Raw genomic sequence first — 27658 nt, 5'->3', positions numbered from 1 at the left:
CCTCCAACATTCGTCATTTTCCTTTTCTATCATATTAGCCCATCTGATAGGTGTGGAGTGGTTTCTCTAATTAACAATCATTTAGAGCATTTTTTCCAGATACATGTAATTAGCTTTGATTTCTTCTGAAAACCTGTATGTATCAGGTATTGCTGGGCCACCTTCCTTCACTTTTCTTTCGTTGATTCCTTTGATATTCTTGACCTTTTGTTCTTCCAGATAATAACTTTGTTATTAGTTTTTCATAGCTCTGTAAAATAATTTTTTGGTAGTTTGGTTGGCATGGCACTGAGCAAGCAAATTAATTTGATAAAATTGTCATTTTTATTATATTGGCTTTGCCTACCCATGAGCAATTAATATTTCTCTAATTGTTCAGATCCGACTTTATTTGTGAGAAAAGTGTTTTGTAATTGTGTTCATGTGGTTCCTGGGTTTGTCTTGGCAGGTAGACTTTTTTTATTTGTCTGCAGTTATCTAAAATGGAATTTCTCTATCTCTTGCTGCTGGACTTCGTTGGTAATATATTGAAATGCTGATGATTTATGTGGGTTTGTTTTCTATCCTGCCATTTTGCTGATGTTAATTATTTCAAATAGTTTTTTAGTTGATTCTCGAGGATTCTTTAGGTATAGCATATCATCTCCCTTCTCTCTTCTCTCTCTTTCTGCCTCCCTCACTTTCTACTTCCCCTTCTCTCATCCCCCTTTTTTTTTCTAATTTACCTACTTCAGGTTCTCCTCACCTCCTCGATTATTTCAATAGCCTCCTAATTTCCTGCCTCTTTTTCTCTCCCAAATCCATCCTCCATTCAGCTGCCAAAAATTGATTTGTTTAAAGTACAGTTTGACCACATCCCCCTGCTTAATAAACTGCAGTGGCCCCTTAGCGTCCCTTTTTGGCATTAAAGCCCCTTCCCAGCCTTACTCCAGTCTGCATCTGCAGACTTTGTGTGCTGTAGAATGCAACCAGCCTGCCCTTGCTGATCTTCCCCAGAACATTCCATCTGCCATGGTCATGCCTGAGAGCCTCTTCACCTCTCACTTCTACCATCCCTGGCTTCTTCATTGCCTACCCTGTCTCTGTCTTGTGTGTTCATAATTGTTTCTACGTTGTCTCCCTCCTCAGGCCCTGAGCTCCAAGAGAGCAGGGACTGTCTGTGGACGTTCTTTGTGTCCCCAGCAGCGCTTAGCACAGCACTTAGCAGGCACTTTATAAGGTGCTTGTTGGTTGACTCAGCCCGATCAAAGACCACCCTCCTTCTTGAAGCCTTTTTGGATTCCCCAGCTGGCAGTCCTTCCCCCAAATAACTTTGTATTTATTTTATATCTCCCTTTATACCTATGTGTGTGTTATCTTCCTCTATAAACTTTGAGCCCCTTAAGGGCAGGAATTATCTCATTCTTGTCTTTGTAACCCTATGACTAGCACAAAGCTTGACACATAGTAGGCACTTAATACATGCATGTTGATGGATTGCTTCGTGTAGGCTGACTGGTAGATAATAAATGAATACTCTTATTGAAATTACAAAAAGCAGTCATTTAATCTACATGTCTTAAGAGTCTAAAGAGTATTAAATAGGTAAGAATAATGGGAGCATGGTCCTCATCTTTGGACTGGCTTCTTCAGAGCCTTATCCAGAAGGTGAGAAAAACAAGATAATGAAGGAAGGTACCTGGCTGTTAGATAGCGCTCTACCATTTACAAAATGCTTTCTATGCAGACTTCCTGGAACTCACAACAACCCAGGTAGGCAGGTACTGTGTGTCTTCAACTCACTTTGCTGAGGAGGGGATTGACACTCAGAGTTTAAGTGGTTTTTAGATGAGGTCGGATACCAGAATCAAGATTTGAACCCAGGCCTTCCTAACCCCACACTGTCCTTCAGTGACCCTCTCTCCATGAGGCCCCTGCCCTCATCAGGGGACCCTTGCCTACAGTTGGATTGGGTTTCAGTGGGCTTGGGAGTGGAGGAGAGATGGGATGCTGTATTAGGAGGGCAGAGTTTATAATCTCAAAGAGGATCATATATATGTCTGAAAAGTTCGGAACCGCCGGATATAAGAAACTCTCAAAGTAGAAGGCAGAAGAATCAAAACATATATTTAGGCTCCACAGTAACCAACCCATGAACCAGCAACCCCATTTTGATATATTGATCAAAAGCTTCCAGGCCCAATAAGTACGCCTCGAAAGAGTAACCAGGAGGCTACAGAGAAGCATGATTGCATAAAGCAAAATCATGCTTCCCCCTTCTATGGTAAAAAGATTACCCACTGGCCTGAAGTCCTTGTTCAGCTTCCTCCCGTAGGTCAGCTCTGCTACTGGCAGCTCCTGCTTCGGCTGTGGCTGTGGCTGTGGCTATAGCAGCCTCTGGCTCCAACGGGAGCTGCTTTTAACCATCCGGTTTCTGCGGGGGGGTGTAAGGTACGCCGGGGAAAGCACAGGTTCTTTCAATCTGCTTAAGCAAGGTGAAGGGGTTGACTGGGAAAGCACAGGTTCTTTCGATCAGCTTAAGCAAGGGAAGCAAGGTGAAGGGGCCGACAAGCTTACTCCAACCCAACATACAAACAGCATTCAGTTCAGGGGAAAAAGCCAAACTAGTCAAGGGCACTTGTTGACTAAGTGCTAAGGAGCCCATTTTTGGTTACCAACACAGATGCAGACGACGGCTTGCAGGGGATACATACAACTCTTCATTGTAGTCATGAGTCGAATGCTGCTGAGGCCCCTTCCAGCTCTCAGATTCTCTGATTTTGTAATTCTCTGTGTAAGGCCATTAACTCCATCTGAGACTCTCTTTTGTCTTTTGATAGTGGTGGAACGTGGACACCGGCGAATCCCTGCAGACCTTCTATACGAACGGAACTAACCTCAAGACAATACTCGTGTCTCCTACTTTCAAAACATATGTGACTGTTGATAACCTTGGAATTTTATATGTCCTGCAAACATTAGAATGATATTGCTATGCTCAGTGTAAGTCATCCTTGACTGCTTGTGGCTAGGTGCTTTGGAATTGGGGGTGGGGGAGGTCCCACTCAGACTCTGTATGTCAAGTTTTACTAAACTGTGAATCATTTTGCAGTATTGAATTCATTACACGTGCTTGTTGTCAGATGAATAATGTTTATGTAGATTTTTCCCCAAATGAGTGCACCTTTAATCTTGTTTTCCATAATCATTATTATTGTTAACAGTTTGTACTTTTGGATGCAAAAGAAAATTTATGTAGCTTGTTATACTGTTGATATAATTCTATTTTCAGATATATTCAAATTGATTGACATAATTAATGAGGCTCAGTAAAAAGAGAATAGATATCTGGAAAGTAGGATAAATGCCTTTCAGGCTTGGAGGGGTCGATCTAGAGAGGTGCCTTCACAAAGCACCTCTTACCTCCCTTCCCCCCACCCCCGCCACATTGTGGGAGAAGGCATTTAAGTGAAAGAGACTCTCTTTTAATTTATCATGTTTTGTAACTCATAAATGTGCTTTATGAGAAGCAGTGTATTGTAGCAGCTGGTGGGCTGGCCGGCCTTGGGATCAGACGGAAGACACGGGGTCACTTCCTGCCTCTGCTGTATAGGGGAAAGTCATTTAATTTGTCAGTGTCCCAGGCAATTCTTTAAGACTGTAAATGGCAGATGAGAAGCTGATCTGCATTGGTGGAGGGAATTTCCATACCAGGATCTCTACCAGTGAAATCACAGGTCTGGGCTCTCCCTGCCCAAATTGCTATAAAAATATTTTGTGGTTGCAGTGTTGACTTCAATTGACTCAGAACCATGAACCTTTAAATTTCAAACTTGCTCCTTTATAAAGCATTATGGAAGGATGAGAAAAAACCAAATCCATTAGCCCAAATATTTTCATTACCAACCTCCCCTACAGTGAACATGGTACCAGGGAGATCATAGTGGGCCAGCCATTAGGAGACTCTAGAAATGTGATTTGGAACTGATGTCATGGGCTTTCAGTCCCTTCACACCTACATCCTGGTCAGAATGCTTCATTGTCTGAGCCCTAGTTTATTAGAATCCTTTTCCAGAAATTCCATTTCTACTGGAAAATAATTTTGGGGTAGGGGAAACCCATCTTTGTTGGAGAAAATTTAACTATAGATTGATTTAGGCTTTGATAGGCCTATCTGCATGACCTCTGCTAATCTCACTGGGTCTTAGTTTCCTTATCTACAAATTGAACTAGATGGTCATTGAAGGTCCCTTCCATCTCAATGAGATTTTAAAACTGCTGTTATTTTTTTTTTATGAACACAGAACACCCTAGGACTTGGTCTGTGTTTAAAGGAAGGGCTTTATAACTCTCAGCAATGCCAGGTGTAACTTCGTAGGGTTTTTCCCCCTCTTCAAAAAGTGTGTGAAAAGTGGATGTTCCATGTTGGGGTGCCATGGATATCTCGGCATTAACTATTTTGAAATCTGCTAAATGGTCCAGCCAAACCAGAGAGTGCCACTCAATTGGAGGCAAAATTGTATCAGCATTCACTAGCAGGAGGAAGAGAATGGAGAAGTAGAGGAGCATTATTGTAGCATAGAGCTCCCTTAGACAGTCCTTTTTTACAGATGGGGCCTGGAAAGGTGAGGTGACTTTGCCTGAGGTCCTGCAGATCATGAGTGGCTGAATGAGCAAGCCCAGCATTCTTTCTGTTGCAACATGAAAGCTGGGAAATGAGACCACCAGAGCTGGAGTCCTGCCCTTCCTCCTTGGCCACATCCCTTCACCATTCTTAGCCTCACTTTTGCAGTCTTATAAGGTGGGGATCAATAGCACTTTCACCATCATACTGGAGGGAGAAGCTCTTGGTCCTCATCAAAGTGTTCCAGAAATGTGGCTTGTTATCTCTGTTAAGTGGAGGTGCTTAACAAGAGCCAAGCTTTTTGCATTTTTTAAATGCAGTTTGCCAGTCTTAAGAAAAGAAGTCCAGATGAGAAACTCAAGTTCTGTGCTGGAACCTTGATGCAATGACTGATGTCACCTGTGGGCGTGGAACTGACAAGCTTCCTGTCATCTGTGCTCAGCTGACAGACTTGTTGTGAGCAAGGACATCCATCGTGGAACATGTTTCTAGAATGGAAATCCAGCATTCAGGATGGCTTTAGAGCTCATTGAGGGGCAAGGAGGGTAAAGAACACCCCCGACCCTCTGCTGTTCTCCAGGAGCTAAGCTTTTCTCGTATTCAGGAGAGAAAAAACATTCTCAGGTGTATGCTGTGTTAGCCAGAACCAAAATATGACAATCTGAAGTTGTTATGGTGGTTGTTTTTCCCTTTAGAAGGAACATGTAAATAGTTTTCCCTTTTGTCTGGTCAGAATTGGATTTATAGCAATAATTATGTGTGCACTTTTTCAGAAATACCTTTATTACACAAAGCCACGCATAGTTTGTTCGTAGAAGTATAGATTTAGAACTGGAAGGGAGCGTTGGAAGCCATCCGATCCTACCCTTTCATTTTACAGAATTGGAAACTGAGGTACAGAGATGTTAGCTGACTTGCCCAGGGTCTCACAGCTAGTAAGTGTCTGAGGTAGGATTTTAATCCAGGGGTTTCTGACTCCAAGACCAGTGCCCTCTCCTGTACCGTGTCACCTCTCGTCACTTTGGCATTACTTTTAAAATATAATACTTTGAAAACGTGTTTGTATATTTTTTGTTTTAAGGGTTATTATTTGTGTATGTGCCTTCTCCCCCATCAAAAGACCCTTCCCCATCCAGGGCTTCCAAGATAGGATAGTAAAGGAAAAAGCACAGTCTGACTTGATTATTTAGTGACAAGGGCTGGCCCCTTCTGAGGTGAGCAGTGACTCCAGAGGAAGGATGGCTTTGTTTTGTCGCTCTCTTGGGACCCTGTTAAGCAGTTCCCCCTGACCATTCTGGTGTTTGTATTGGGAGTCCCAGCTCGTCCTCTGGCTCATTTCTCTGTGACCACATTGTATACCTCTTACTGTGTAAGCGTCTATCAAATGCTACCAGTTTGTACATGAATCCTTTTGTTTTCCCTTTGCTATACATTTTTTAATGAATTTTTAAAGATGTTATTTGTATGAATAAACTTTTGGAATCCTGTTTGAAACGTCTCTTCCTCTACAAGCAAACAGATAGACATAGTCTTTGTCCAAAATGCCATCGGGCTGGGCCATATCAAGGCTGGTTGAAAAAAATAAGACCCATTTATGAGCCTCCTTCAGGCTTGCCACTTATGAGCTTTCTTCAGATGTCTGGTCTCTTCTGGATGAATCTACGTGTATGTCTTGCCCTCCCCTTCTCTCTCTCTTTGGTGGAATTAACCAGGGTGTCCACAGTGGCAGGAGGGAGAATCCTTTCCAATAGAGAGTAGAATTTTGTAGCCGGGCTGCCCTGAAGGCTGTTCAGGCAGGATGACCACCACATGTGTACATAAACCACCACTGGGTATTTCCATATCTGCAGGGTTCCTTCTAAACAGGTTAAATCAGCCTAGTCCTGAAATTATTTTAATGCAGTGCTTTGGCTGGTTTCTGGAGTAACTTTGCATCTGTTTCCTGGTTGGCCATGACTCAGCCATTAGTTGCTTTAATGTGTTCACATGCTTTATGTGTGTGTGTGTGTGTGTGTGTGTGTGTGTGTGTGTGTGTGTGTGGTGGGGGGAAGTTAAGGAGACAGGGCTTTTTTTTTTTGTTATTATGGGAGGCCCAACTTCCCCTCTTATTAGCAGGGTGAACCTGTTTGCTCATCTGTAAAATGGGGATAATGCTACTTTTTGTCTTGCCTTTCTCTGGGGTGAGGATCATGTGATGAACAGGCATAGAAGCCTCATTGCAAGTCTTAAAGCATCCTATCACTGTTGCCATTTTACCATAGTTGGTACAGTGGATAGAGTACTGGGCTTGGAGTCAGGGAGACCTGAGTTCAAATCTAGCCTCAGACACTTCCTAGCCGTGGGACCCTGGGCAAATTACTTACTCTGTTGCCTCGGTTTCCTCATCTTTAAAATGAAGATAAGAGCACCCACCCCACCTACCTCTCAGGGCTGTTGTGAGGACTAAATGAGATGGAATTGTGAAGTGCTTAGCACAGTGCCCAGCACATAGTAGGTGGCATATCAGTGTTAGATATTATTGATTATAGGTCCCTAGAGTCAGATAGAACCTTAAGTTTTCTCTGGTCCTGGGGAAGGATTCCCTTCTGTACCCTCCCCATCGGATGGTTAAGTCCATCTTGGAACATTTCAGGGGATAAAGGAATCTTGCTATCCACCAGGCAGCCCTGCTCTGGTTCCGTGGCCTTGGGCACAACACTGAACTCTTCCGATTCTCAGTCGTGCCCATGTGTAAAATGGAAAGTATAACGTCATATTTACCTATCTCATTATCTTGGAAGAAAGGTGAACCTTAAAATGACTTAGAAATAGGAGTTGCTATTCAGTTTTTGGACCTCTCTCCTAAAACATAGCCAGAAACTGTATGAGTTTCTGAGTCGAGCAACATCAGATATATCACTGACACATTCTGTTTTATCAAAAAAAAGTGGATTCAAGTTTTAATTTAATTGCATTATATAACAGTGTCATCATCACCACCACCACCACCACCATCATCACCAACTAGGGGGACAAGAAGAGACCACACATTTATTAAGCGCCAGGCACTGTGCTAAGGACTGAGGTTACAAATGCAGTTAGAAAGACAGCCCCTGCCCTCAAGAAGCTACATTCTGATGGGGGAAGACAAATACATGAAAAGGGGTAGAGTAGAGAGTGGGGAGATGAAAGTACCCAATGTGGGGACATGAAAGAAAACATCCAGGAAAGTCATGGGTTCAGTTTAGAAAGGAATGAAGACTTGTCTTGCCTGAGTGGGTCAAAGTCTATAGAACTTGCCTTGTTTCTATTGCTACATCCAGTTCACTCAAGAGACATTTATTATTGTTATTTATTGTCATTATAAACTTGAGGGCAGAGACTCATTTTTTGGTCATTGTATTCCCCGGTGCCTTGTGAAATATACATATCAGGCACTTGGAAAATGCTTTTTGTGGATTGGTTTATTGATGTGTGTGGCTTTGTTGATACAGGGAGACATGAAACAATCCCTGCCCTAAGTAAGCTTATCTTCCATAGCAGCCAAACTGTTAGACCAGTTTCCTTCAGTTTCTCAAATTGAAAATTATTGACTCTTGTTATCGTCATGCCCCTTGAGCTTAAAATAAAACTTTACTTGGCTATTCGGTTTTCAAAACTTGCTACCAAACTTTGTCTTTATAAACATATCTCTGGAGCATTCAAGTCAGCAAGTATGGGCATCTATTCTAATTAATTTACCTTTAGAGAAGGAGAAAATGATTTCTTTCTAATTCAATTCTCTGAAGATAGTAATTAGAATAGATTCATGACTTGTCGCCCTTCTTCCCCTCAGGAACCCCGATGTGTTATACAGTTATTAAAACTCCCAAATTAGGAAGATGTGCCTCTGGTGGGCTGTTTGTCTGCAGAAGCCCCCTAGACTGAGTTGGCAGAATGTGGTCAGGGCACAGCTTCAAGAAGTTGGACTTGTGATCAATCTCCCTTCTGGGGAGCCAGCCTTTGAAGTGGTTGCCCCCAAGTTCAATGGCGTTGTCAAAGGACCAAGACTTGTGAAATTTTCATCTCTCTTTATGCTTCAGAAGGAAAATGAATCATGGGTGTTCGTTGTAAATTCATTTATGAGGTCAGGCCTCTAGAACTGGGAATATTGCTTATCTGACAGAAGTGAATAAAAATTCTGCCTTTGTAATTTGAGATCACCCTGGGCTAGAATTTATCAATACAGAGAGCATTCATTTCACACTTGAACTGGAGTCTGTTGGTTCCAGCTAGCTGATCAAACTGGACCCCAACAGGTACACTTGAAGTACTCGGAATTACTTGCAAACTGAGAGGAGACCCCTGGGCTCTACAAAGTTCAGAGTTTTGATTTACTTCAAAGAAGTTGTGATCTCCTCATGTGTCACTCAGTACTCCGTCCACTGCTTCAGATCATAGTCCATTCATGCCCTTTTGTCCTGGGCTATTCTTCTCCATGTCTTTCCATAAACTCTCCACAGAGAAACCCTCTAAGGTATTCTCGAGCCTTTCCTCAGCTTTTAATAGTTTATAAAAACCAATGTAGTCTCTGGCTGTTCATTTATTATTACCAGTCTCCCCTCCTTTTTTATCATACTTGACTTTGAAAATACCCATTTTTATTTATTTTTTAAAAATTATTTTTATTTGATATTTTATTTCCCCCAATTACATGTAAAAACAATTTTAACATTCTTTTTTTCTCCAAATTTTGAGTTCTAAATTCTCTCCCTCTCTTGCTCCCTTCCCCACATTGAGAAGGCTAGCAATTTGACATAGGTTATATATGTGTAGTCCTGTAAAATGCATTTCCACATAAGCATGCTGTAAAAAAACACACAGACAAAAAACATAAACCCCCAAATAAAGAAAGTAAAGAACAAATATCTTCAATCTGCCTTCAGGCTTCACCACTTCTTTCTCTGGAGATGGATAGCACCCGTCATCAGAAGTCCTTCAGATCATTGTGTGGCTGAGAATAGCTAAGTTATTCGCAGTAGAAAATATCCATTTTTAAAATATTTTCTTTTTATTATAAACTTGATAAATGTCAGCCATCAACGAAGGCTAGAAAAAGCGGATTGTGTGTATGTAACCAGGGGTGTCCTTGAATTCCGCGTCAGTCATCATTGGTGATGGGTTGCAGCCTCATACTGACCGTGCATCTTTCTTTAGGATACTGTGATACTGTCTTTCTTCATGAAGGGCGCTAGATGAAAAAGACAAGGAATACAGCGATAATATCTCCAACCTGACATTCAGATTCACTGTTGAAGCTGAGAAACGAGAAATGGGTAAAGAAAGACGTTGACATTGATAGTCGCCATTTCCTTCAGATGTTTAACTGATATAAAAGCAAGTAAATACAATAGGGAGGCCCAAAGGACCCAGAAACCAACTCGGCAAATGCTTTGTCTCCTTTCTAGGCGACAATAATAGGCCCCCGAGGGCAAAATGAATTTAGGATATAAACTCATTTGCAAAATCTCATAGAGGAAGATTGTGGAAAGTTATAAGCAAGATCACCTCATAAAATAGCATGGACCGAGGAAAGAAAAATGAGTCTGTAGAAAGCCTTAGTGTGAAACTCAGTTAAGCCAGCTGACAAGCATTTATTAAATGTGCCAGGCACCGTGCCAGATCACTCCAGTAGCATCTAAAGATGCAGATGGAAGGGGTGCAATAGATAGAGAATGGAACAGATTTGTCTACGTGGTTTTTTAAAGTATTATTTTTTATTCTTGACGATGGAACTGCTACACCCAAATTATTTTTGATTAAACAACCAGCATTTATTAATAATAATGATAGGTGACATTTACATAGCGTTTACTGTATGCCAGGCACCGTGCAAAGTGCTTCACAATTATCTCATTTGATGTTCACGACAAGCTTGGGAGGTGGGTTCTGTTATTACCCCCACCTTATAGATGAGGAAACGGAGACAGAGAGAGGTGACGTGCTGTGCCCAGAGTCACATAAGTAGGAAGTATCTCAGGCTCGATTTGAACTCAGATCTTCCTGACGCCAGGGTGGCGCTCTATCCCCTGCACCATCTTGCTGTCTCTGTGCTAGGTACTGGGGATGCAAAGAAAGTCAAAAAAATGTCCCTGATCTCCAGGAGGCCACGGTCTAAGGGTCAGGGAACAGGAGGAGCTTTTTGTAACAGCTTTTCTGAAGCAGACTCTAGACACGTCCCCAGACGTCTTCATGTCAGGCCTCTTTACCACCATCCTATACCTCCAGCTTTCGTCCTGGGGTCTCAGAGTTCTCCCTAACTAGCCTCAGCCAGACACCAAGTTTGCTACTCTTCAGCCATCCGGACGCCATGCCGCTTCCCCAATACTCTTTCTCCTCTTCCACACATGCCTGCTTTCCACGTCTTTCTCTGGGAATAATAATCAACTCGATGCTACCATTCCTGGAAAGAGAATCTCAATTGCCCCCCAGCGACATTCACCTTCCCTGTGATTTCCCGGTTCAAAACACCTCCCCGACCACCAGGGAGGTAGGTGGTGCTGGGCCTGGACTCAGGAAGACTTGAGTTCAGATCCAGCCTCAGACACTTATTAATGGCGTGACCTTGGATAACTTACTTAATTTTCTCCTGCCTCAGTTTCCTCCACTGTAAAATAATAGCACCTACTTCCCAGGGTTGTTGTGAGACTCAAATGAGATAATATTGTGCTTATTAGCACAGTACCAGGCACATAGCAGACTCTATAGATATTATTGTTGTCATCAATATTATTATTATATAGAATATTATGTGTAATATATAATTAAATATTATATAATAATATAACTATATTATTATATATTATATAATATCACTATAATATATTATTATCTATTATACAATATCACTATAAAATTATATATTATATAATAATATAACTATAATATATTATATAATATCACTATAATATGTATTATATAATAATATCACTATAATATATATTATATAATAATATCACTATATTATTCTATATTATACAATAGTATCACTATAAAATGATATATAATAATATAACTATATTATATGCTACATATCACTATAATATGATTTTATATTACATAATAATATAATTATGTAATACATTATTATTATTATATTGTGTTATAACCAATCCTCTGTATGTGATGTCTTTATGTATTAGAATGGTAAACACTTAAGGACAGTGACTGTTTTGCTTTTTGTATTTGTACCTCCAGCACTTAGCAAGATGTTTGGCACATTAATAAATTTTTTTTTGATTCATTTATCCTTTTCCAATAACAGTTGGTAGGGAGATATCGAGAAGAAAAGACTCTACTGCATTTGTTGTTCGATAATTTTTAAAAAAGCATTTCACTTGGTCAAGGACAGGCAGCTTTTAAGGCAGTCCCCCCAACAAGGCATCTTCCTCGGCCAGTTCCTCGACAGACCCAAAATGCTCTGATTATCAGTGTCCAGAGAGGGATATCCCTGTTTTACACCTCTCTTGGCACTGATAATCAGAGCATTTTGGTTTTTGTTGGTTTTTAGGCATTTTTCAGTCACGTCCGACTCTTTGTGACCCCATCTGGGGTTTTCTTGGCAAAGATACTGGAGCTTTTTGCTGTTTCCTTCTCCAGCTCCTTTCACATGCAGCTAAGCTGGGGTCTTCTCCATTGCTGGGTCTGTTGAGGAACTGGCCCGGGAAGATGCCTTGCTAGGGGATTGCCTTAAGAGCCGCCCGCCAACGGCATCCCAATTGTCTTAGAATAATAACAGTGAATATTTATATATCCCTTGAAAGTTTTCAAAGCACTCTATGTATGTCATCTCATTTAATCCTCATGAGGTAGTGCCGTTCCTATCATCATACAGATAAGGAAGCTGAGGCAAACAGCCAGACTCGCTCAGGGTCCCACAGCTAGTAAGTATCTGAGGCAGGATTTGAACTTGGGTCCTCCAGCTCCAGAAGAGGCCTGACTGGTTCTCTGTACGCTACAAGTGACGTATGGTCTTTATCCTCTAGGAGGTGACGAGTATCAAAGTAATTACTCAGTAGTTCAGCCCCGGCTTGACGCAGATTGTTACAGAGTGAGAGGCCTTGGAGCTCATGCAGGACAACCCCGTCATTTTATAGAAAAAGAGCCTGAGGCCTAGAGTGACTTCCCCAGTCACACAACTAGTAAGTGCAGAGGTGGGATTCGAACCCTGCACTCTTCCTATTGCTAGGTCTCTGAGTCTTTACTTAGGGCATGAGTACTGCTGCAGCCACATAGCAAATACTTTTTTCCCCCTCTTAGGGCACTCCACCAGAGACTTGCTTTATTTTTTTTTTAATTTAACATTTAATTTTTATTTTATTTTTTCCTCAAATTACATGTAAACAACAATTTTTAACATTCTTTTTTAAAATTTGAGTTCTAAATTGTCTCTGTCCCTTGGTCCCTCCCCACCTCCCTCCTTGAGAAGGCAAGCAATTCGATATATAGATTATACATGTGCAGTCATGCAAAACATTTTCATATTAGCCATGTTGCAAAAGAAAATGCAGACAAAAAAACCCAAAATAATCAAGTTAAAAAAGTATACTTCAATCCGCCTTCAGATTCCATAATTTTTTTTTTTTGGAGATGGATAGCATTTTTCATCAAAAGTCCTTTGGAATTGTCTTGGATCATTGTGTTGCTGAGAATAGCAAAATCATTCACAGCTCTTCATTGTGCAATATTGCCGTGCTATGTACAACATTCTCCTCATGCTGCTCATTTCACTATGTATCAGTTCATATAAGTAGTTCCTGGTTCTTCTGAAATCATCCTGATCGTCATTTCTTATAGCACAATAGAATTTCATTGTAATCCCATGCTACAACTTGCTCAGCCATTCCCCAATAGGTGGGCATCCCTTCAATTTCCAATGGCAAATATTTTTTTACAATGAACAATTGAGCTTCTTAATGTCCTTTCCCTTCCCAGGCCAAGGTCGTGGTTTCACCCAGTAGCCCAAGACTTATCCTCTCCAAGTGAAACTCTTGTCCTCTCCACCTGAGCTCCAGAACGCACAGAATCCGGGCTTTCTGAAAGGTCAGGAGTCACTCATTCAGGTGAAACTTGTTGCCTAGGTGTGACCTGGGAAGGAAAGAGGAGGGGAAGGAGACAGATAATAAGGTTTTACACCTGGGTACCTGGTGAGGCCTCACGGAGAAAGGGAAGAGGGAAGCAGGAAGCAGAAGGAGCTGGTTTATCAGGGAAGGTGGTAAGTTCAGTTGTTTAAGTTTGAATTTTCATAAGAGGTTAAAAAATTTTTTTAAAAGGTTATGTATCTGCTTTATAATGTTATTTTCTCTTCACCTTGGGTGCCTAAAGATTTAACCCCGACAGAAAGCCTTCATCGGTGCCTTGTAGCCGGTGGCAAAAACTTGTTTATTCTTTCAAAAAGTATTTAAGTGCCTTCTGTGTGCCAGGCAGCTGTTAAATGACAGTGACAAGACCTGTAATTTTATTGGTGAAGGTACCACCTAGTACTTTTATAACCTTTTAGGTGGTGCAATGGATAGAGCACCCCCATCTGGAGTCAGGAAGACTCATCTTCCTCCATTCAAATCCAGCCTCAGGCATTTACTAGCTGTGTGACCCTGGGCAAGTCACCTTAACCCTGTTTGCCTCTGTTTCTTCAAGCTGTAAAATGAGCTGAAGAGGGAAATGGCAAACCGTTCTGTATCTTTGCCAAGAAAACCCCAAATAGGGTCACAAAGAGTCAGATGTGACTGAACAAAGACCTTAGAGAGTTGCTTATAGCCCTGACTTGCCCAGGGACACGTAACCAGTACATATCAGTGGGGAGATTTCCGCCCGGTTTTCTGGACTCTGATGTGGGCTCTGTATTACACTGTATTCTCAAACAGCTCATTCCCTCATGGGCTTACATTCTGCTGGGCGATACAGTGGGAACACAAATACTAATATACGCAAAATATTTTGCAAAATAGATGCAAAAAAAAACAGGCAATGCAAAATGGAAGTGTATGGCTTTCCTAACTGGGAGGATGTTGAGGGACCTCATGTAGAAAGTGACATGTGAGCTGAGTGGTAAGGTAGCTGGAGATTCTGAGAGAAGAGGCTGAAGAGAACTGGGACCTGTGCACCTCTTTGGGATAAGGAATAGAGCAGCCCTGACTTAGTGTATGGAAATACTAGAGCTGGAAGGGGCCTAACAGAATATGGTGTGTTGTTGCATCATTTCAGACTCCTCATGACTCCATTTGGGGTTTTTTTTGGCACAGGTGCTGCAATGGTTTGCCATGTCCTCCTCCAGCTCATCTTACAGAAGAGGAAACTGAGGCAAACAGGGTTAAGTGACTTGCCTAGGGTCACATAGTTAGTAAGTGTCAGAGGCTGGATTTGAATTCAGGTCTTCCTGACTCTAAGCCCAATGCTCTATCCGCTGCACCACCCAGCTGCCCTATACTCAGGTGTTTAGTGGGCCACATTCAGACATTGGGCAGCATGCTTTACATCTGTGCTCTAACCTAACTCCCTTACTTTACAAATGAAATGGAGACCCAGAAAAGATGCTGTGACTTTCCCAAAGTCTTACAGGTGATAAGTAGCAGAGCCAGGATTTGAACCCAGTTCTCTTGACTCCAAACCCAGAGTTCTTCATCTTTCTATTCTGAGACTGGGCCACATACGAACTGCATGACCTTGGAAGGGGCCTCAGAAAACATGTTTCATCTCATTTTACAGATGAGGAAACTGAGGCCCAGAGAGGTTAGGTGATTTGCCCAAGATCACACAGGTAGTAAGCAACAGTGGATTTGAACTCGGGTCCCTGGACTCCGGAAGAGCACTGTCTACCACTCTATTGATGGGACTTTTCTCTCCCCCGAAGTGGAGTAACTGGGCTTTTGGCCCTTAAAGTGCCATGAGATCCTAGGGAGTGTAGATCATAGCCAAGAGGTTATTTTTCAGACTCAATGCCGTGACTGTCTCCCTTCCCCTAGTTCATTGGCTCTCAGCTTTTAGGACATCGAAATTATTTTCTGCAGACAACTGAACATTGACTTTGAAAAAGGAGGGAAATTAGCCCGGCACCCTGATCAGAAAATAGCTGATGCTGCCTCTTCCTGGGGGCCGGCTGACTTTCACCATCGGACTGGCAGCAGACAGCTGGTCGCCATGCTTGATTGAGGTGCTAACATCCAGAGCACAGTTAAATTATAAATCAGGCTCGGTATTGCTTTTGTAGCTTTTTCTTTTATTACCTGGGTGGAATTCTCTTCTGTTGCAAGAGACATTCAGCATTTGCTGAGATAGGAGTAGTTCAGCATCTAGCTCTTAAAAAAAAATTATTGACATAGAACATTGATTAAGCACCTACTGTGTGCGAGGCACTGTGCTATAAATACTTGACAACTGTTACCTTATTTGATCCTCACAACAAACTGGGGAGGTAGGTGCTATTATTATCTACTTTTTACAGATGAGGAAACTGAGGCAAACAGGGCAAAGTGACTCGGCCAGGGTCATGCAGCTAGCAAATGTTTGAGGCTGGATTTGTACTCAGGCATAATTGACTCTAGGCCCAGCACTGTGCATTGCCCAATTGCCTCTAGCGTCGGCATTATGATTATGCAGGGTTTTGTTATGGTTGTTGCCGCAGAGGCTCTTCTTTCCTTTTACATCACTGTAGTGAAGTAGTCATTTTGTAAATTGTTATTGTGGTAAATATCCTATCTCTTAACAGATTTCTCAAATCACATTTGCTCGAAAGGGTTTTAGCAACCACCAGCACATGCTTTATGAGGTCTGGCAGTCGCAGCGTCCTTCTTCCGCCTCTGCTCTTTGGAAGGAGCAGCCCTTTCCCTGTTAGTCCTTATTTCCCAGAGGTCACCTGGTGAATTGGCCTCAGTCACATGGGGTCCCTCTTGGAACAAGACTGAGAAACTCCGTGGAATCCCAGGCCCCCCAGAGGGAGCCACCCAGCTGAGGTTAGCTCTTTGCTGAGAGAAGAGCCAAGGCAGAGGTGGGAATCTGGGAAGGGAGCCCAGAAGGCCACTCACCCCGCTGTGGCTGGGGAACAGACATTCCATAGCATTTAGAACTGGAAAGGGATCTCAGAGGTCATTTAGTCCATGCCTTTCAATTTCTAGAGGAGACACTGAGGCCCAGAGCATTTAAATGATTTACCTATTGTCACATCGGTAGCAAGGGACAGATCCGAGATTTGAACCCAGATTCATTGAAGTTCTTTTGTTTGAAGCAAGAAACAAAGCAAGAAACTATTACAAGAACCTAAGTAGGAAGAGTTGAATCTAATGTCAGAAGGCCTGAGATTAAATATTATATTTATTATTTCTATTATAATAGGATTATATTAATATATCACTAACATGCTAATGATATATTAATAATAAATTGGATTTGAAAAATATCTTTAAAATCTCTTGATAGGCAGGCAAAAAACAAGGCCACAAGTATTCATTAAGTGCTTACTATGTGCCAGGCTAGAATTTATTAAGTGCCGACTGTATGTAGAAATCTGTTCAAATATGTTGGGAGGGGAGAATAAATTTCAAATTGGGCTTGGTCTCTTCTGTAGCAGAACTTACTGAAAAAAGTTTTCAAATGCGAATGCCGAGCAGCCGTTGGCAATAGTTGAAAACCTATGGCGAGTTGGAGAGGTGTCTCAGCACTGAAGATGGAAAAATGTCTGAATTTTAGGTGATTGTTTTCTATTAGCCTAGGCCAGTGAACTTGCCTTGGGTTCTTGGGAAAATTCTAGACTAAGGGAGATACAAGGATGTTTTGTGAGCACTTGGGACTAGGATGGAGAATCGCTCAACCCAACAGGAGTTCAACAAGCACAAGTCACGCCCGAAACATCCCATCCTTTTTTTGACAGGATCATTAGACTGACACATCAAGGGAATGCTGTAAGCGTGGTATCCCTGGATTTCAACAAGCCAGTTGACTGACAAAGTTTTTTTTTTTTTTAATGATAGCCTCATGGGTAAGACGGGGAGATATTGGCTGACTACATTTAGCTTGATTGGCTGACCAAAGAGCGGCGATTTCCCAAAGAGTAGTGATTAAGTGAAGTAAGTGATTAGTGATGTCCGTGTAAAGAGAAGTCTGTAGCTCGGTACCCCAACACTCGTTCTAGTCGACATCTTAAACAATGATGTGGATGAAGCATAGATGGTGTGTATCAAGTTCACAGGAGAGAAGCATAGTTCTTATGGTGGGTGACAGAACTGGGTTCTAAAAAGAACTCTGTAGGCTAGAATGTTGTAGAGTCATTTTTCACTTGTGTCCAATTCTCTGTGACCCCATTCGGGGTTTTCTTGGCAGAGATACTGGAGTGGTTTGCTGTTTCCTTCTCTAGCTCATTTTACAAATGAGGAAACCGAGGACAACAAGGTGAAGTGACTCGCCCAGGGTCACCCAGCTAGTAAGTGTCTGAGGCCAGGTTTGAACTCATGTCTTCCTGACTCCAGGCCCAGTGGTCTATCTACTGTGCCACCTATCTGCCCTTCATCCATAGCATCACATGGCCATAATAACAGCTGGTATTCATATAGTGTTTTAAAGTTTGTAAAGCATTTTACAAACCATGTTATTTTAATTAATCTGTACAGCAACTCAGGGAGGTGGATAGTTATCCCCAAGAGGAAAGTGAGGCTCAGAGAGGTTAAGAGACTTGTCCAGGGTCTCACAGCTAAGACCAAGGCAGATTTGATTTGAGGTCCTCCTGACTCCATGTCTGGCTCTCTACCTACTATGCCAGCCAGCTATGTGATGTAACTTTGGATGGAAACCTGGAATTGAGGCCTTCGAATTTTCTTCCAGTTCTGGGATTCTGTCCTTGCTAAACCAGAGGAACTGTGCATGCTCCTCACTGTCCATCCTCCCTTATCATGCTCATTCCTCACCTTGTACCTTTTGCTCATGGTGCCCTTTGCTGCTCCTCGCCATCTATTCTAAATCTACTCATCCTTCAAGGTCCAGGTCAAATGTGGTTTCCTCCATGAAGCTCATTCCTGACAATTCAGGCCTACAGGTGATTTATTTTCATCTCGATCTCCCTTGGTCCCGCTTCACTGCACTACACATTTTAGCCTTTAATTGCCTACTTCATTTCGTACTCTGATTGTTTCACAGCTAGAAGTTTTGTCTGCTGGCTTCCTTTAATTCATCTACTGATGACTCTCTGTCACTTTCCCCCAAGGGCTAGAATCAGACTTCTTTTGGCCTGCTTCCCAATCCATACTCTGCTCTTAGCAGATGACCTCAGCTTCTACTTTACTGAGACCAATGGACATAAGCTCCTTCAATTCCTCAGATTCCGTCAGCGTCCTCACCCATTCTCTCCTTCCCCTTTCAGTCTCAGAGTAAGAAGGGACCCTCTTCCTTATCAAGATTCATAGATCCAGACCTGGAAGGGACTTCAGAGACCATCTGGTTCAACCTCCTCATTTAAAAAACTTTTTAAAAAATTCAGTTTTTTTTTCAGTTCCGATTTGTCTCCCTCCTCCCTCTGCCACCCATTGAGAAGACATGGAAAACAAAACCCATTATATATGTATATAGATATATAGATGTGCAAAACAAATACCTGCATTAGTCCAAAAAAAGAAAAGAAAAAGAAAGAAAAGGAAATATGCTTCATTCTGCACTCTGAGGCCATTTGCTCTCTATCTAGAGATGGATGTTAGCAGGTTTCATCATGAGTCCTTTGGAAATTGTGGTTGGTCATTGTGTTAATCAGTGTTCCAAAGTCTTTCAAAGTTGTTTATCTTGACAACATTGTTGTGATTGTATAAATTGTCCTCCTGGTTCTGATCGCTTCACTTTGCATCAGATCATAGAAGTCTTCCCAGGATTTTCTGAAACCATTCCCTTTCTCATTTCTAGCAGCATCGCATTTATATAGCATAACTTGTTGGCCGTTCCCCAACTGATGGGCATCCCCTCAATGTCTAATTCTTTTCCACCACAAAAAGCTGCTAGAAATATTTTGATACATGTGGGTCCTTTTCCTCTTAGATCTCTTTGGGAGGTACAGACAGTATTGGTATTCCTGGGTCAAGGTGATGCCCAGTTTAATAGCTTTTGGGGAGTAGTTTCAAATTGCTTTCTGGAATCCAAACATTTCAGTTTTACAAATGGGGACCCAGAGGTCAAGGAATGTTAAATGACTTGTTCAGGGGCACTTGGTAGGAAGGATCATAGGTGGGATTTGAACCCTGGTCTTTTGACTCCAGGGCTAATACTTTTTTTTTTTTGCTCCACCATTTTGCAAACTTGATTGCATCCCTCTGGTTGTCTCCATGACCTTACTTTATCAGTTGCTGTCTCATGCATTGTCCCTCTCTCCTCCCTTCTTTTATAAATATGCAGCAGTCTACCTAAACCTTCCCTTTACCTCCCTACCTCTTCACGTTACCATCCTAATTCTGCCCTCCCTTTCGATGTCATTCAGAGCTGCCTTAGCACTCAATTCAGTTTTAAGACCACAAACTCTACATACTCCAAACTAAGATAATTACCTTCCCTGCCTTCTTGGGATTTCACTGTTTCTTTTTGTGGTGTCAAAACTCATCACTTCTACCATGTTTGCAGCTTTGGGATTTTCTGTTACTCATTCTCCTCCTAGCCAACCAATCAGTAAAGTTTGCCAGTTTCACCTGTGCAACATCTTTTGCCTCTGTCCCTTCCTCTCAATTTCCACCGCTACTACCCTAATAGAGTCTTTTACTCTCAGTCTCCTAGGGCAGACACGGATCAGGGTAGTGTTCCTATATTAGGCAGTCGTAGGACCAGTCTATGAACAGCTGTCTTTCTGTTTGGATAAGATAAGGAGATCTAGTGTCACATTTTTTTTATAATGGTATTTCATTATAATTGGTTTCCTTATTATTCTGAGGAGCCTGTCCATAGGCATCACCAGATTTCCAAAGGGGTCCATGATACAAAAAAAGTAAATCCCCATCCCATCTTAGAGAGTTTCCTGAGGATATTGGAAAATTAAGTGATTTGCCTAGGGTTGCGCAGTTAATATGTGTCATAGGCAGGATTTGAACCCAGGCCTTTTTGACTCCAAGGTTTGTTCTCTTTCTACTTGGCCATGATACTTATTCAAATTCCTCTCCCCAAATGCCATCCTTTGCCTGACATTCAAAACTTTATACAATCGGTTGATTCATTGTTTGTTTCCGATTCTTTGTGACCCCATTTGGGGTTTTCTTGGCAAAGATCCTGGAGCGGTTTTCCATTTTCTTCTCCAGTTCATTTTACAGATAAGGAAACTGAGGCCAACAGGGTTAAGTGATTTTCTCAGGGTCATATAGCTAGTAAGTGTCTGGGGGCCGATTTGAACTCAGGAAGATGAGTCTTCCTGACCCCAGCCCTAGCGCTTTATGCACTATGGCGTTCCCTAGCGGCCCAGTAGGCTGAGGGGGGCAGAGAAAGAGAAGGACGTTTATACTTGTGGGCTGCATAGTTTAGGAAGAACACTGATAATCTGGAGAGTGTTCAGAGGAGGCAGCATGGATGTTGAAGGACCTGGAAAAAAGGTGATTTGGGGGGACAGCATAGCTATATTCAGATATCTGAATGGTTGTCATGTGGAGGAGGAAGTGGACTTGCTCTCTTTGGTCCCAGAGGACCAGGAGCCATGAGAGAAAGCTGCAAAGACCAGTATTTGACTTTGGTGCCAGGAACAGCTTTATAACATAAGAGATATCCCAGCATGCAATGGGCTGCCTGGGGATTTGTGGCTTTCTCTTCACGAGAGGGCTTCAGGCAGAGGCTGAATGGACACAGTTTGAATTAGATGGCTGCCAAAGTTCATTCCAGCTCGAATTCTGTGATATTACTCCTTTACAGCACTCTACACTTAGATTGAATTGGTGTATTTTTGGTCCCTCAAACATAGCCTGAACTCTCTTGCTTCTGTGCCTCTACTCACACTGTGCCTTATGTCTAGAGTGAATGAATGAATAAATGAACAAATGAATGATGAAGTGTTTATTAAGTAGTAACTATATGCCAGGCACTGTGCTGAGTACTGGGGATATGAATACAAGCAAACAAGACAGTCTTCACATGAACAACACAAAGGAATTGAAGTAGTGGTGGGTGAATGGAATACTTCCAGGGTGGTTTGGCTTGGAAATGGCCTGCTAGTGACTTGGAAGCCTCATTCTGGGCAAGATAGGATTCAAAGTCGCTTCTCAGCCCAAGGTGGTTCCTGGAGTATGAGCTGAGCATCTGATGGGAGGGGGATTAGGAGAACAGGGACAATGGCTGGAGAGTTGGCAGATTGGTTTGGAAATGGCTGGAAGGTGACAATGAGGCCTTCTTCCCAGTTCCTTTCCTTTCTTTAATAAAGTCCATCGCAAATGCTATCTCCTATAGGAATCTTCTTTGATTTCCTGCTTGGCAATGATCTTCTCCATTAGATCTCACCTAATGTCTTCTTTTCTCTTCTCTAGTGCACTTAACAGTTAATAATGTCTATCATAGTTGTTTGTGTTTGTGTCTTATCTCCCTACTAGACTATAGGCTCCAGAAGGTGTTTTATCTGGACTTGGTAGATAAAACTCATCCAGCACCCAGCTCAGCAGGAGCTCCCTACATAGGTCAATAAAGACAAAAAAAAAAAAGGCCCAAATTTTACATCTCCATCTTTTCTGACTCTGCAAATTCTGCCAATTGCTTCTGATTCTTCCCTCTGGGACTAAGCACAATAAATCAAATCCCTTTTCCATATGAGATGGACTGGACTTAGTTTTACTAGTATAGCCGGATCCTGATCAGTGCAAATAATAAAGTGGTAGAATTCTTTAAATTGATACTGCATATTTCCATCGGGCTGATACCAGTGACCATATTTGACATAGTTGTAACTTCAAGTAGTATGAACGTGACCATCTCATGGGATTCAGTATTCACACTAATCACAGCCTGGCTGTATTAGACAACAACTTCTTTTAATGCAGGTCCACACTTTCTCAGCAACTTAACAGTTGCCTGGGCAGCTAGATGGTGCAGTGGATGGAGTGCTGGGACTGGAGTCAGGAAGACTAATTCTCCTTGGTTCAAATACAGCCTCAGACATTTACTAGCAAACGATATTTACTACTTAACCCTGTTTGCCTCCATTTCCTCATCTGTAGACTGAGCTGGAGAAGGAAATGGCAAACCACCCCAGTATCTTTGTCAAGAAAATTCCAAATGGGGTCATGAAGAGTTGGGCATGACTGAAAATGGCTGAACCGCAAAATATCCTTAAATGGAGCCTAAAGTTGCCTTATAACAGCTCCTGAGTCAGCTTTCTTGTGGCCAAGAAACAGACAATCTCTCTTCCCCATATTTGAAGATATCTACCATTGTCCTAGTCTCCCTTCCCTCTGTACTCCATATGAACAATGCTATTTCTAGAATAGAGTGTTTGGATCTGGAAACAGCATTCAAGATGTGGTCTGACCATGGTAGATATGGTCCTAGGTTAATGGGATCTTAGATCCAGGACTAGAAGGGACCTCTGAGTCAGCCTAGGCATTTTACAGATGAGGAAACTGAGACCCAAGGAGGTTAAGTTGACTTAGGATAACAGGATCATAGATGTAGAGCTGGAAGGGATGTTAGAAGCCATCTTCTCTAACCCCTTCTTTGGAAGATCTTCAGTCTATACCTTCTCCAGTCTATCTTTTTCACTACTACCTGGATAATCTTCCAAAAGCCCTTCTCTGCTCACATTCCTCCTGCACTCAGAACCTTCAGCGCCTCCCCAGTAAGTATGAACTAGCCACATATCAGTGACTGGGGCAGATGTCCAGGGCCCTCCACGAGCTCCCTCCAAGCTGCCCTTTCCAGTCTCATTTCATGCCAGTCCCCTTCAGTCACTCGATGTTCGTGCCAGACTAGACCCATTCTCCCAGTTGTCCAGCCTTGCCCTGCCATTTCCCTCCCCTGTGGCTTTGCGCACATCTCGAGTAACCCCAACTTCACCCATTTTAGTCCCTCCTTTCTGACAAGGCCCAACTCAATTGTCACCTCTTTCATTAAAACTTCCCAGACTTTTCCCTTCAAAAATGATCTTTTCCTTTTAGAGTATTTCCCAGACAATTTTGCTCTTCTCTCCTGTATTTGTTATACGCACACTTGTGTATGTATTCCCTCCCACCCCCACATTATATTATTGGATTGAGAAGCAGCAGGGTGTGATGGACAGGACTCGACAAAATGGTAGACTGGCTTCTTATCATCCAGCTCCAAATCTGTGATCTGGAATTGTAGAGAAGATACTGATTTTCATTGGTGGAGGGAGTCTACACACTGGGAGTTCCTCATAGGTCTAGTCTCTCCAAAAATATTAGGTTGTAAACTCCTTAAAAGTAGGGTTTGGCTACAGATACCTTTGTATCCACAGGTACCTTAGTATATTGAGTGATGCTTAAAATTTTGCACAAAATCCTCCCCCTGGCATTTAAAGCCCTCTACAATCTGACTCCTATCTACCTTTCCTATTTTATTTCATATTAATCCCCTCTACTCTCTGTCCCAGTGAAGCTGCCCTGCCAGCTGTTCCCGATAGATGCTTTTCTGTCTCTTGCCTTTGTCCCCTTGATGATGTCTGTCATAGTTGTTTGTGTCTTATCTCCCTACTAGACTATAGGCTCCAGAAGGTGTTTTATCTGGACTGCCCCTCCTCCAGTGAAGGTTGGGATATTCTCTTTCCTCACCTTCAGCCCTTGAAGCCTCAGGATTTCTTCCAAGGACAACTCAGGTGTTGCCTTATACACGAGACCCTTCGATATCCTCCCACCCCCGTGAATTAGTTTTCTCTTCCTAATGAAATATTTTGTATAACCTCAATTTATATATATGATTATATGTAATCATATATATATAACAACCTCGATTTTATAGATATTATATTATATATAACAGATAATTCAAGGTTATATACAAAGTAGTTTCTAAAAGTATATGTGTGTACATATATATGTAAATGTATGTTTACATAGATATATGTATATGTGTGAATATGTGTGTGTATGTGTGTATATGTATATATGTGTGTATATATATACATATATATACATACATATATGTATATGTATATATATGTAAACATTTACCTATTTACATAGAACGTAAGCTTCTTGAGAGCAGGGCCTAGTTCATGTTTCTCTTTGTGCCTCTGGTGCCTCCTACAGTATCTTGTACATAGCAAACCCTGACTGTTTGTTAACTTCTCTGATGGCAGAGACTGGGCCATTGACTTCTAGCCTGTACTTTTTGTAGCACGGTGCTGGGCACATTGCTAGGCTCACTGACACTTACTAAATCAGTTACAGTGTGAATCCTTAGTTTCCTTCAAGATTCAAGTCAAGTCTTTTACGCTAATGAGCGGCTCCTAATCCTACCAGGTACTCATGCTCCCTCCATTACTCTGTATCTCATTTGTATATAGTTAGTATACCTATGTATTAACACAGTGGATGGAATCTGGGGGGCCTCGAGTCAGAAAAGGCCCAAATTTTAATCCTACCTCACATACTTCCTCGTTATGTGACCCTGGGCAAGCCACTTCACCTCTGTCTGCTTCAGTCAGTTTTGTCATCTATGAAATGGCATCTAATAGCATTTCCCTCCAAGGGTTGTTATGAAGATCCAATGAGATAACATTTGTAAAGCACTTAGCATTTTATATAAGGCGCCAGTCCCTGGTACATCTTAATAAATGCTTGTTTCCTTCCTTTCTTCCTTGAATATATGAACTGTTTCATTTTTTATCTCTGTATAGTGGGTACTTAATAAATGCTAAGTGATTGACTAATAAATAGGGAAAGCATTTTGATATTTTGGTTGTAGGTAAAACTTAGGGCAACTAGGTGGAAGAGTGGATAGAATGTTGGCCTTGTGGTCAGGAAGATTTAACATTCAGATCCTGCTTCCATCACTAGATGTATGGCTCTGGATGGGTCATTTGATTTTTCTTTGCTTCTGTTTCCTCATCTGTAAAACTACAGGGTTGGATTCAATGGCCTCTAAATCTATGAGCCTGTGAAACATTACATCCGCTTGAGTTTTTAGCATGGCTTTTATTCTTCTTCTCTCAAACTCCCTGCAACCTAAGATTCCAAGTAAACAAAGACTTTGGCTCCAGAAATCCAGGCCTGGATCAAAGACAGTATAATCCCCTAAGCATGGATCACAGGTGGCATTAGCTGAGCTGTCCATATGCTGGCCCGAAAACAACTGGCATTCTTTAATGAAGATGGAATGTTCATTCATTTTAGGCAGCGATCTAAGAACAGCTCGCTATATCATGCACGAGGCTTAATTTAGCCATCAAAATAAATTCTGACTCATGGGTTTAGGGCCCCAAAGAAATCAGGGAGTGAAACAAATGAGAACCAGCCTTCAGGCTTCTAAGGGCACTCAATATGTTCACTTACACTTTCTCCAGTCTATGCCATTTGCATGGAACTCTGTCAAATACAGGATTCAACATTTCTGCAGGGAGGCATGGGAGGGGGACCCTGGAACAGAAGGGCTGAGAGGCATCAAAGGGTCATGGCTGGGAGGGACCTTAGAGATGGAGACCAACCCTCTCATTTTACAAATGAGCAACTGAGGCACAGATGAAGTGACTTGCCCAAGGTCATCCAGGTAACAAGTGAATAGGGTAATGGGATCATGGATTTACAACTGGAAAGGATTGGAGGTCATCAGTCCATGATGAAACTGAGAACTAGAAAGGAAAAGCACTTTGCCCAAGGTCACATGGTAGGAAGCATCCAGGAAAAGAGCCGAATTAGTAACTGGGTGAAGGGGTGTGTGTGTGTGTGTGTGTGTGTGTGTGTGTGTGTGTATGTATGTATGTCTAGATGTCTAGAAAATACTCAGCGAATTACTCCCAAATGCTAAAATTTGTAATGACTAATTTTAAAGATGGAATATCCTATATGCAGGTCAAATAAAAAAAAGTCACTTTAAAGTTGCTTAAAAATATCAATTTCATACTAATGTCAATACTTGATGATAACTGCTATTTAGGTAACACAATGACACAAAGAGCAAACTGTTCCTGCTTTTAAAGAGATGACATTTGAACTCACTTTTGTATTTTTAAGTCAACAAGCATTTATTAAGTGCTTGCTATTCGAAGTATTGGAATCCCATTATGGTACCTGGTACACAATAGATGCTTAATAAATGCTTATTGATTGAAAGATACTTTTATATATACATGTCTTCTGAGATAGGATGTAATCTTACTAAAGGTAGGGACTGCTTTGTTTTTGTCTTGGAATCCCCAGCATTTAGCATGTAGTAGGTGTTTAATAAATGCTTATTGTTTGAAAGATAATTTTATGCATACATGTCTTCTGGGATAGGATGTAATCTTATTGGAAGTCCCAGCATTTAGCACATAGTAGGTACTTAAATGTTTGTTGATGGAGCGTATTCTGCCAGTTGGCATTAAAATTGGTGAAAATTATGCTAGGGATAGTGCTGGTTAATTTTCCATTTTTGTTCAGAGATAGCCTCAAGCAGCAATTTTAATCCTATAATGTACCCTCAGTTCAGTTGGTGGGGAGGTGGTGACAGAGACTCCCTGAAACTATGAGGTGACTTGGGGGAAAGTGGGCAGTATTGAGAAGCTTCCCTGGGATGTTTGCTTTCTAGTAACTTCCTATTTTAGCTAGCCACTCTTGCTAGCTAGGTGCTAACCAGAGATCTTTCTTTTCTGCTGAAAGATCCCAAGTCCACTGTTCAGTGCCCCAGTGCAAAGCCCTGATTGACCTGCCCTAGTTCCATGTGGTCCAAGAAAACACTGGAGCGGTACTGTCTGGCCTCTAGATGCGATTTGTTCATTCACGTTTAAGAATTTGGTGATGACTTACTTGGCGCTCCTGTCTCCTCCTTATAAATAATTATAGGACCATAGATTTAGATCTGGAAGTAACTTTCGAATCCAAGTCCCCTACCTTCTTAGAATCAGAAGACTGGTTCAAAGCCCACCTCTGACACTTATCACCTGTGTGTCCTTAGGTAAGT

The 27658-nt window shown here is 41.9% G+C and overlaps 2 protein-coding genes across 2 annotated transcripts in view; one reads left to right on the top strand and one right to left on the bottom strand.

The window, feature by feature from the left end:
• APAF1 (apoptotic peptidase activating factor 1) overlaps positions 1–3652 on the top strand; it is an 88510-nt gene extending 84858 nt beyond the window's left edge. Inside the window, exon 27 of the mRNA XM_036761987.1 lies at positions 2820–3652. Coding sequence (XP_036617882.1) covers positions 2820–2966 — 147 coding nt within the window. The 3' untranslated portion in view covers positions 2967–3652. The remainder of the gene's footprint in view (positions 1–2819) is intronic.
• Positions 3653–13495: 9843 nt separating this feature from the next.
• Positions 13496–27658, bottom strand: part of LOC118850410 (ankyrin repeat and sterile alpha motif domain-containing protein 1B-like) — a 121803-nt gene continuing 107640 nt past the window's right edge. The window contains exon 9 of the mRNA XM_036759776.1: positions 13496–13708. Within this exon, the coding sequence (XP_036615671.1) occupies positions 13676–13708 (33 nt within the window). The 3' untranslated portion in view covers positions 13496–13675. The remainder of the gene's footprint in view (positions 13709–27658) is intronic.

The sequence above is a fragment of the Trichosurus vulpecula genome, chromosome 5 (genome assembly GCF_011100635.1).
Source record: "Trichosurus vulpecula isolate mTriVul1 chromosome 5, mTriVul1.pri, whole genome shotgun sequence".
Lineage (NCBI taxonomy): Eukaryota > Metazoa > Chordata > Mammalia > Diprotodontia > Phalangeridae > Trichosurus > Trichosurus vulpecula.
The sequence above is the reverse complement of the archived record's forward strand: the minus strand, read 5'-3'. Positions and strand labels throughout refer to the sequence as shown.